This window comes from Triticum dicoccoides, chromosome 7B (genome assembly GCF_002162155.2).
Source record: "Triticum dicoccoides isolate Atlit2015 ecotype Zavitan chromosome 7B, WEW_v2.0, whole genome shotgun sequence".
NCBI classification, from domain to species: Eukaryota; Viridiplantae; Streptophyta; class Magnoliopsida; order Poales; family Poaceae; genus Triticum; species Triticum dicoccoides.
The window spans coordinates 368,214,775-368,225,337 of record NC_041393.1 but is presented as its reverse complement, the minus strand read 5'-3'; the positions used below and the strand labels follow the sequence as shown (position 1 = coordinate 368,225,337).

At 41.8% G+C, this 10,563-nt stretch overlaps 1 protein-coding gene across 1 annotated transcript; it reads right to left on the bottom strand.

Annotated features, from left to right (window-relative positions):
* Positions 1-1,739: 1,739 nt before the first annotated feature.
* LOC119341812 (OVARIAN TUMOR DOMAIN-containing deubiquitinating enzyme 1-like) lies at positions 1,740-5,874 on the bottom strand. The gene is made up of 10 exons (XM_037613666.1): positions 5,450-5,874; positions 3,530-3,613; positions 3,399-3,452; positions 3,237-3,296; positions 3,062-3,145; positions 2,850-2,966; positions 2,699-2,754; positions 2,574-2,629; positions 2,384-2,490; positions 1,740-2,117 (listed from the first exon to the last, which is right to left on the bottom strand). The coding sequence occupies exons 1-10, from the start codon at positions 5,864-5,866 to the stop codon at positions 1,893-1,895; spliced, it is 1,260 nt and encodes a 419-aa protein (XP_037469563.1). The 5' UTR covers positions 5,867-5,874; the 3' UTR covers positions 1,740-1,892.
* Positions 5,875-10,563: the final 4,689 nt, after the last annotated feature.

The window sequence follows — 10,563 nt, the reverse complement described above, 5'->3', positions numbered from 1 at the left end:
CTCTCGAAGAAAATGAAAACTAAAAAAAATATTTTTTTTTTACGTATCTCCATGCAAAAATCGAAGGAAGATAGTATCGACTGAGACATACCGATTGAGGCTTAACAAAACTGTACCTTGAAAAATCAAGATCTTCTTGTGCGAAATTTTGCGTGCTCGAATACAGGAAATCAAATTTGTACAACAAAGGACATGTACATGGAAATGGAATACAACTTCTTCGTGTGACCCGACAAAGGACGCTGGAAATCAAATCCGAGTCGCACGTGGCCCCCCAAACCCGATCTGAATTGGAATTGGACGCCGCCTCCCGCTGGAAACCTTCAACATATAAATAGCAACGACGTGCCATATAGGAAATTCGCACAAACAAGGGTCGACAACTGATCGACTAGACGAGACACACCAAACCAATGGCTGATCAAGCGATCACAGCGATGCCCGCTGAGGCGAAGCGAGCGGAATTCGAGTCTGGCACGGCGGCCGACCCGGGGAATGGCGAGCTGTGGCGCCGCTTCGTCAGGTTCGAGCTGGAGGAGGGCGGCGGAATCGAGGCCGCCCGTGCCGTCTACGAGCGACTTCTCGCCGCACTTCCCGATGGAGAGACATACATGTGGGACTGGTTCTGGAGGGAGCGCGAGTTCGGCGACGTTGACAGCCAGCGGGGCGCGCTCCAGCGGTGGGCGCGGTGGGCGCAGGCCCAGGGAGGCGGCTTCCTCAGGTCCAAGTCAGGCTGGCGTACTTACTTGAAGTTCGAGATCAACAACGGCGGCGGGGTGGAGCGCGTCCGGGCCGTCGGCGAGGCGCTCCTCGCGACCTTTCCCATGGATCCGCATGCGTACGTGATGTACATCAGGGCTCTGGCCGCCCTGTCCCGGCACGTTGAAGCCGAAGCCCTGGCACGCCGTGGCGTCAAGGAGCTGTCCGCCTTCTGTCGCGGGCATGATGAGTTCATTTGGAGGTTTATGGCCGTGTATCTGAAGAGGCTCAGGGAGAGGCGGAGCACCGCGTGGGACGAAAATATGTTCAACGATTAGCTGTTTTTTGTTGAGATATGTTGAATGATTAGTCTTTTTTTAGGGAACTCTTGAATGAGTAGCTGTCATGAGTATACACACACACACACACACACACACACACACACACACACATACTATATGCACAAGTAGTAATAGATTGTCGCTGTGTTTACTGTTTGTCGCTTTTTTTCTCCTTTGCAATCTCAGTGTATCTCTATTGACAGACTGAAGCTAACGTAGTCAAGAGAACATTTTATTTTCCTCAACCTTTCACACCATGAAACATAACTCGATCTGATGCCATGTTTTGATCAATATTGGCAAGCAAACTTAACTCTTGAGTAATAAGCTGTATAATGAAAAATGATGTTGTACCTACTTGCTGCTCATTCCAGCAGAAGTTTTAGCAGCATTTTACCATATTTACGACATATAAGTTTCAACAACGATTAATCGGCAAGATAACAAAGCAGAATTGCCGCCACAATTGGTTTGCTACAAGGATCAGACTTCCATAAACAACCCATGGATCGTGGATCCATGTCCAGAGTTGACTAGCACAATGTGTTGAAAACAAATGAAGTGTTTTTTTGGGGGGAATATTAGAGAACTGAGTGGCATTCTCGAAAGAGGTCATATGCTAGTGATATTTTTAGAGAATATTGAAAAAACAGTGGTACACCAGTACCAATGCATATGTGCAGCTGATGTAACATTTTTTCACGACACATATATAAGGAAGGAAAACAGTAATAGTGCATATGTGCAGCTGCTGTACACAACAAGAGTTATTTACATGTATAGAGTATATCGCAACGCGGCCAGCAACTCTCCCTCGACATGTCATATGATATCTGTTACTACAATCTACAGCTATGACTTCTCGTAGATGATATCATAATGCCCTGGTCTATACAGCAGTGTCACAGTAGGAACCGAGGAATCTGGTGACTCGTAGATGATGTGGATGTTAGGCTCCTCAATCGGTGAAACGTCAATGTTAACAACTCGGAGTGGCACCTGTAGGACATTGGTGAGCGCAGTGAGATTCACTTGTTGTGCATCTTCCTCCACTGGGAGAACCTCCTCCAGGCAGTACTGCAATTCAAAAATACATAAGGCGTCTGACAGTGAGGACTTCACATCATTTTTTTGACATACAATTCTAGTTTCTGGTACAAGTATTATGATGAATTTTTGCTCCTACTGTGCAGTTCCATCACACACAAAGCATAACTAGCAGACATGAAAGGCAATATCATTTGCTTCTAATGGACACATGACACTTTTTCTTTTGAGGGAATGGATACATGACACTCAATTATGCATAGAAGATTACTGCATCACCTAAAGGAAATACTCACCTTTGTTGCATCGGGCTTTCCTTGATCAAGGTCGGTTATGTATGCCTTAAACTGTTCAACCTCAGTGCATATCTCAATAGCTGTCACAAGTCGAAGATACAGAAGTACTAAAGACAAAACAAAAATAGTTGGAGTCAGAAAATTAGACTGAGTTGGCAAGATAACTAAGAAAATTGGTGTATATTCTCACTGTTCGCAAACTTCTGCTCATTTTGACTCTCCTGGAAAAGCCACTCCTGATAGCCACTGCAACAAAATTTATAACATAAGCACGCAACACAGTTTATTGTTGCGAAAATGTTAATGCAAACCCACCTTACTGACAGTTTTTGTTTTTGTTCCATACATTCCAGTATGAAGCCCGCAAAAGCCTGGACGAATTACAATATTATTAATATATAACTTAAGTGCACTTAGCGGTTCAAAACTAAAAAATTGGTGGATGAAACAATGCAGGAAGCCTTACATCATGAAGATCTGAAGATGAACCAGGCAAATGAAGCCTTTGGAATTTCTCCCACATAGGTTCAAGTGCACCAAGTAAACGTAGCTCCTCCTCGTGAGATACTTTCACAAGCTGCTCCTATAGACCCAAAGGACAAAATGTAAGCATCACCAAGCACCAAGAACTTTAAGGTGCAGAACTGGAAGAAATTTAGCAACAAGATACTAGTGTACCAGGTATGAGTATATGAACGATCTGTAAAAGCAACTCCCGTCTCCAGGTACTTTCCGATATTCAGAGTAATTAGCCGAAAGCTTCTGCAGAATCGCACACAATAGATGAGAATATATAACAAACAAGTGAGGACACAAATCAAGTAGAAATATAACAGCTCACAAGTCATATTACTTTTGCCTTATCTTTCATAATTTCATTTTCAAACTCATGCGGTAGAGATGATAAAGGTTCCTGCACCGAAACAAGATTTCAATTAGTAAAACCAATGTTATTTCCCAAATTGAAATCTCTAGCCTCAATGATAAAATCAGAGAATATCTTATTAAAGTTAACCTTTTGAAGAATTTTTTTGCAGCCATTTTGTGATGTCTGCAAAACCATAGAAAACTGAAGGTGCAGAGAGGTTAAGAAAGGAATGTTGAAGCATAGTTAATTAAACTAAGCATTTGAAAAGCAACCCTTACATCATCACAAGCCTCGTACTCGTCTCTCCAAGAAGCCCTCACAGCATCAGATGCCTCGTGACTCCAGAAAGGAGCTTCCAGAATCTGAAAACAAAACAAATGTAAACTTTTGTTTTATTTACAGAAGAATTGTGAACAGTTTGCAGGATGCCTAGTTTCAATCTGAGTTGGATTGTAGTCACTGTTTACATTTGCGGCCTTGGCTGTAGGAGACCCAACACTTTTATAAGAAAAACGGAAACTTGAGAAAGCGAAGAACTGTAAATATTGGTGTGCTACAAACTTATGTTTGAGAAAAGCGAAACTATTCATTAATAACACAACTCGACGATAGAAGTACACACATTTCAATATGGAATATACAGGGGTGCAGAAGCAAGACATTTTTTTTAATTTTTTCCACCTTATGCCTGAAAGAGGCGATCATGTGGGACTTTAACAGCCCTAAGATTTTACAAGCCTTGAAGTTGAAGAAAAGAAGACTGGTCATGTAAATGAAGAAGCACCATTGACATCCCCAATGGACTAAGCAAGAAATTACAGAAACCACCAAGCGTAGCTGAACTTATAATATCTGGTGTGGACTCACATTTTGTTTTGACATCTACGAGATGGTGAATTTTATACAGCCAACAAAAAATTTCACCTTATACCTAAAAGAGCCAAGCATATGGGACTTCAAGAGCACTAAGTATTTCAAGCATAGAAGAGGGTTCACGAAGAAAGTAAGCAAACCATTGTAGAGTTGCTTATCTGATAACAGTATCTGTTATTGATACCTAAGAGTTCATTGTAAACATCGGCTTTGTAAAATGCAACAAAAAAAAAGTAGCCATTGCATAACTGGGCAACAAATGTAACATTTAACAAAGAAATTGGTGGTATGATTCATATTAAGTTTATATGGAATTCTAAAAAGTTTGGATAATAAATATCTGACATCTAAATTAGCAAGATTTGTGACAAACAAAATTCTCAGCTAGACCTTCACAGGTACAGACATTTTCATAGGGCCGGGGAATTGCCCCCTTTTTGAAAAGAAAAGGGTGCAGACTATTCATGTTTCTGTTACTGCCTATCTATGCCAATATTCTATTTTTCTACACTTGGCTAATTTATAATGCTAAAATTCATATAAAGCCAAAAGATAACATGGACTGCTAAATGTGAAATCCATAAGAAGTGACTATGAACAAATGCCATTTAGCATTAGTACAATTGCTACACTTTAAAGACGACCCGAGAAAAAGGATGCAGAGATAGAAGTCATGGGTTTGCTCGAGCAAAGCCAAAACTTTTCATCGATAACACAACTCCACACACAGAAGCACGCAAATTTCAATATGGATTTTTTTGTGGGAAATTTCAATATGGAATATAAAGAGGCGCAGAAGCAAGATATACTCCCTCGGCCCCACAATATAAGATCGTTTTCCAAGCTAGGGAGTAAATTTTAATTTATTTTCCAGCTTATGTCTGAAAGAGGCAATCATATAGGACTTTAACAGTGCTATGATTTTACAAGCCTTGCAGAAGACCGACCATGTAAATCATTGGCATCCCCAACAGAGTTAGCAAGAAAGTAGGGAAAGCATAATATTTGCTATCACTCTCACATTTCTTTTTGTTATCTAAGAGACAGTAGGTTGTATATCTGCAGGGTATTAGACAAGTATACGACGATGCAGAAAATCAAAATTGACGAATCTTTCTAAGCATGGACACCTACAAGAACCTAAATCCGTGAGTCTTTCCAAGCCTGTTCACTGTTAAAATTGCAACCATTATCAAAGATTCAAACACAAGTCCAAGATCAATCTTTCTTGGTCAAAACATCCACAGAAATGATTCCCAAATCGAGAACGTACTAGGTTTCTTGCAAATTCCCAAATCAAGAACGCATTGGATTTCTTGCAATACCTGATTATACATCCACTCAGAGGGTGGATCCTTGTAGTTGGAGGCGTCCAGAGAGCTGGAGGTCGAGGCGCCGCCGCACGTACGGTCGCTGCCGATCCAGCTGTCCGAGGAGAAGGAGGAGGAGGATGACGCTCCCATGGTTCTGCTCGACGGTTCAAAGAGGAAGGAAGCGGAGGTGGGGTTCTTGTACCTGTCTGTGGGCTCGTCGTCGTCATCAGATCCCCAGGCGGAGGACGAGGCGGAGCCCTCGTTGGCGACGACCGAGGTCCCCGGGGGCTGACCGGACGGGCGAGTACTTAGAGGGGACGGGGGCGCGGAGTAGCGGTCGTCGGATTCTTGAAGAGTCCTGGAGGGCTCAGCCCCATCTCCGCCGCAATTGGGATAGTCGGCGACGGGAGAGCCGCCGGAGCTGGCCATTCTATGCGGTTGGGCGGGAAACGGAAAGGGCAAGGGGACGGGTAGCTAGGTGAACGGGAGGCCTATATGACGCTCTCAGCGTCACAACAGCCCCAACGCACACGGGAGGCCACAGCTGGGCCGGCCCATTTACAAAGGACTTTTTTTTCCGGGTGCCAGGACCGTACCAACGGGTTGCAGTAGCTAGTGATTCGGGTCCGTTCCGTAGCAACGATTCACTGGAGCTGCCTACACGCTTACTGTACCAGCGGTTTTAAAAAAAAAAATCGTTTTCTTGAAGTATGGTCGAAATTCTTATTCGATTTTTAATAAATAAATAAATAAGCTTTAGAAAAATGAGAACATTTCAAAAACGTCAACTTTTTTTACGAGAGAGAGAGAATTCTTGAAAACACAAACATTTTTTGAAATTCTCAAACGTTTTTCAAAAATTGAGATCAATTTTTTTGTGAATTTTTTTAATGAAAATAAATTTTGAAATTCCGAAGAATGTTTCAAAAGCACGAGTATTTTTAAAATTCTCAAACATTTTTCAGAAACATGAACATATTTTTAACTTGTGAAAAAATAATGAAAACAGAACATTTTTTCACTGCACCGTCACTTCTTCAAGCTAAAGACAACCACATCACATCATCACCTCCGCTGGCCGGCTTGGAATTCGACATCGTCATCTCATGGATTTCGACCTGTGTCGCGTCGTCGCGCTATCACTTGTTTGGACCTACATCGACCGCACCACATCATCACCTTGTTGGGCCGACCTCCTCGCCCCACCACCCGACTTGCTGTCACGTTGGCTGGCCTGCGGGCTCCGACATTTTCGCCCTGGGGATTCTGTCCTGGCATCATTGCACCGTCACCTCATCGGGCCAACCTCCTGGCTCTGCCACGTTGGCCTGCATCACGTCGGTGAACAGGAAGACAACTTAGATTTTGTGACGGTGACAAGGGGAGCGCGGCAACTATTTCTTGCTTTAAGCGAGACTCTTCTGTCTCCCTGAAGATCTTTCCTTTGCGACGAAGTTATCGGGCCGGCCCAGTTTTTCTTTCGTCCGCGATTGCTCACCGCGCTTCGTTCGCTCGTTCGCTGGGCTAGTTAAGCTTCCTTCGCTGGTTTTGCTAGATTTTTTTTATTTTTCTGTTTTCTCATTAGTTTTTCGGGTTTTTTAATACTTCTCTTCCTTTCTTCTCGCTTTTCACTAGTTTTTCTCTCTTTTCATTTTCTCTTTGTTTTTCACCTGTTTTCTTTCATTTCTCCTCTGTTTTCTTTTCTATTCATTCTTATTTCTTTTGTTTTTCTTTGTTTTTCTTGGTTTTCTATGTTTTTCATTTTTCTTTCTTTATTTATCACTTTTCACTATTTTAAATACTTTTTGCACTTGTTTCTTTTGTTTATTTTAAAAAAATTTGTTTTTTTTATTATTTTTTTGGTTTTCATTGGTTTTTTGTTTCTTTTGGTTTTCATTCTAAACTTTTCATATCCGTCAAGAACATTTTTCTATTAGACAAGATAAAAAATTAAATAAAAGATTAATATTTTTAATAGATGGTCAACATTTTTAATACACATTTGACATTTTTCTAAGAAAATTCTTGGTTAACATTTTCAAATTCAAGTTTAAAATTTTTATAATACATGGTCAATCTATTTTCTATACACATCTAACATTTTTCAAAACTTCTCCCCCTCTCTCTCGGTGGCATCGGAATACCCCCGGGCAATCGTCGTGACGACGATCTACATCATCAATTATCTTCCTCTTTATGTAGTGGTGTAACACCTCTTCTCCCCGCTGTAATCTCTACATAAACATGGTGCTTAATGCTATATATTATTATCCAATGATGTATGGCCATCCTATGATGTTTGAGCAGATCTGTTTTGTCCTATGGGTTGATTGATGACCGTGATTGGTTTGAGTTGTATGTTTTTTTTGGTGTTGTCCTATGGTGCCCTCTGTGTCGCGCAAGCGTGTGGGATTACTGCTGTAGGGCGTTGCAATACGTTCATAATTCGATTATAGTGGGATAGCTATGGAAAATGCGCAGCCTCGTCATGTTGAACACTTTTCGAGATTCATCGCGGTTTAAGAGCAGTTTCAAAAACAATGGGCGCATGACGGGATGCAGCGAGCGTATTTTAGCGATTTTGTCTAAACCGCACATCGGAATGAAGCAAACAATACGGCCTTGGAAAGATATCGCCGAGCAACATCTCTTTCATATCTATTATTTTCTCTAATTCGTTACGGTTTAAGAGCAGTTTTAAATTTAGTAAATCGCGGAATTATGTTTTTTGGATTTTTTTTTGCAATTTTTGTACTATTTTTGCTCCAGTTTTTGAACCTTTTGTCGAAATGAGGCGTGTGATACGTCATTGGAAAGCTACGAATGAGGCGCAACTTTCATATGTCCAAATGTGTTTGAGATTCCTTATGGTTTTAAGTTAATTTTGAAAATTGTGCGGCTGATGACGAGTGGCGATGGCCGTTTTTCATGAAATTTTTACAAAGCGCTGATCGGAATTCTTCAAATTATACGCCGATGGAAAGGTATCGACGAGGCACAACTTTTTTCATGTAGAACACGCTCTCTAATTCCTTACGGTTTAAAAGCAATTTTGAATTTATCAAAATGCGTACACTCTGTTTTTCGCGACACCAAAATCGACGAGTGAACCGCATCTGTAGCGACCCGATCTCAGATGGTCAAGTCTTTGTGCTCAGGTGTCATCCCTGGATCAGTAATGCTGACACCACACAGTACTTCGAAGGATTTATAACAGAGTAGCAATCACACACTTATTACATCGAATGTCTCAAAAGAGAACTTATTACAATAATATGGCTTAAGGCCATCTAATGCGATAACAGCGGAAGCCCTGGAAGATAAAGTGAGTCCATCAACTCCAACGGCATAACTGAGCTGCACGGCAACGACCTACGAACCTTACTCCTCGTCTGAAAAGTCTGCAACATAATACGTTGCAGTCCGAGAACGGGTCAGCACATGGAATATGCTGGCAATGTAACACAAAAGAGCAATAACAGAATAATGCTACCACTACATGCATATTTGGCTGGTGGAAAGCTCTATGGTTACAGTTTTACGAAAAGCCAATTTTTCCCTACTACAAAGGAATCAGTTTTAATTTAACTATCATGATAGTTGAAACATCATTTGAGAAGGTAACCCCAACTCAATGATCCCAATTAAAAGTTCTTAACAATCCAACAAAATTAATTAAGAGTGTTGAGATACATGCGAATACTCAAGTACTAGATACTCAGAATTGTCCATAACCGGGGACACGGGTAACCATGATTAGATTGTACACTCTGCAGGGGTTTGCCCACTTTTCCCCGCAAGACTCGATCGCCTCCGTTGATTCTCGCACTGCAGGGTGTTTGAGAGACGGATGACCGAGACACAGTCTTTCAGAAGCATTAACTCTCTACTCCGGGCAGACCATACCAAACCTACAAACCCACTACCTGCTGATCCACCTCTTCAAGAGCTTCACGCAACTTACTCAACTATGCTAGAGCCCATAATAGCTTGCGGCTGCACACGGAAGTTTCTAGCATGAATAGACTCAGTTCCCTTTGAGCCTAGGTGGCGGTCCATAGGAGAATCACACGGTAACCCCGGGATTTCCAAAAATAAAACAGGCAATCACTGGTAACCCCAGGTGCCTCAATCCACCCAGATGTGTATTAAAGTTGCCACCTTAAGTAAACCATTAATTAACAATCTCACATCTGTCATGGATATCACTCAAACCCAATCCACGTCTATGAGCATAGCATGGCAATATAAGCACAACGTAGAAGTAACTCCCAAGGGTTTGATAATAAAACAGGACAATAGGTTCTACCTCAGCAACTACTTCCCAATACCCACATGTTAAAGGCTTCCTAATCATGCAATGTTTGAGGATTGAAACTAATGCATAAAAACTGGGTATGAAAAGAGTATGATCAATGTGTTACTTGCCTTGCTGACGATCTGGGAATCCTAGAGACTCGTAGTAACACGCTTCGCACTTCGGGAATTCTATCGCAAGCAAACAATAACATACATAAGCAACAATCAAAGATGCACAATTAGAACTCCAAATAAAAGAGTTTGACCGGAGAGTTCAACTTAAGAACTCCGGTTTGCAAAAAGAATCAAATCAAACGAAGCAACAAAACTCAAACGGCAAAAGAAACAACTTCGTTTTGCTAATCTGGATCTAAGTCAATTTTACAGAAGAAAAATCTTGTTTGAGTTGATTATTCGGAAAGAGGGTTTCGAGATGAAACTCCAGGCGCTTGAATCGCCTGATTCCAATAAACAAGCGAAAAGATAAACAGGTTTGAAAATCAGATCAGAAATCGCGATCAGAATAATCGCGGAATAAATCTGATAAAAAGAAAAATGACGAACGGCTAAACGAATGAACGTTCGTTAGCAGAAACTAAACGGTGAACGCGTTCGTTAGAACGAACGGACGAACGGACGTTCGCTAAGTAAATAAACCGACAAGATAAAACCGATCTATAAAAAAAACGAACGAGGGTTTTGAAAAAAACCAAGGTTTTCTGAAGAAAAAACCGGCGGCGGGGTCGGTACCTCCGGCGAGGCTCGTCCGGCGGGGCGGGCGGCTCCGGCGGGTCGGCGACGGGCGGCGGGGCTCGGGGTGGCTGCGG

Excerpts from the sequence above, each read along its gene's own strand:
- LOC119341812 (XM_037613666.1), bottom strand. The coding sequence starts at position 5,866 with ATGGCCAGCTCCGGCGGCTCTCCCGTCGCCGACTATCCCAATTGCGGC. Across the intron at positions 3,614-5,449 it reads CTGAGTGGATGTATAATCAG|ATTCTGGAAGCTCCTTTCTG; the intron begins GTATTGCAAGAA and ends TTTTGTTTTCAG. Across the intron at positions 3,453-3,529 it reads AGTACGAGGCTTGTGATGAT|TTTTCTATGGTTTTGCAGAC; the intron begins GTAAGGGTTGCT and ends CTGCACCTTCAG.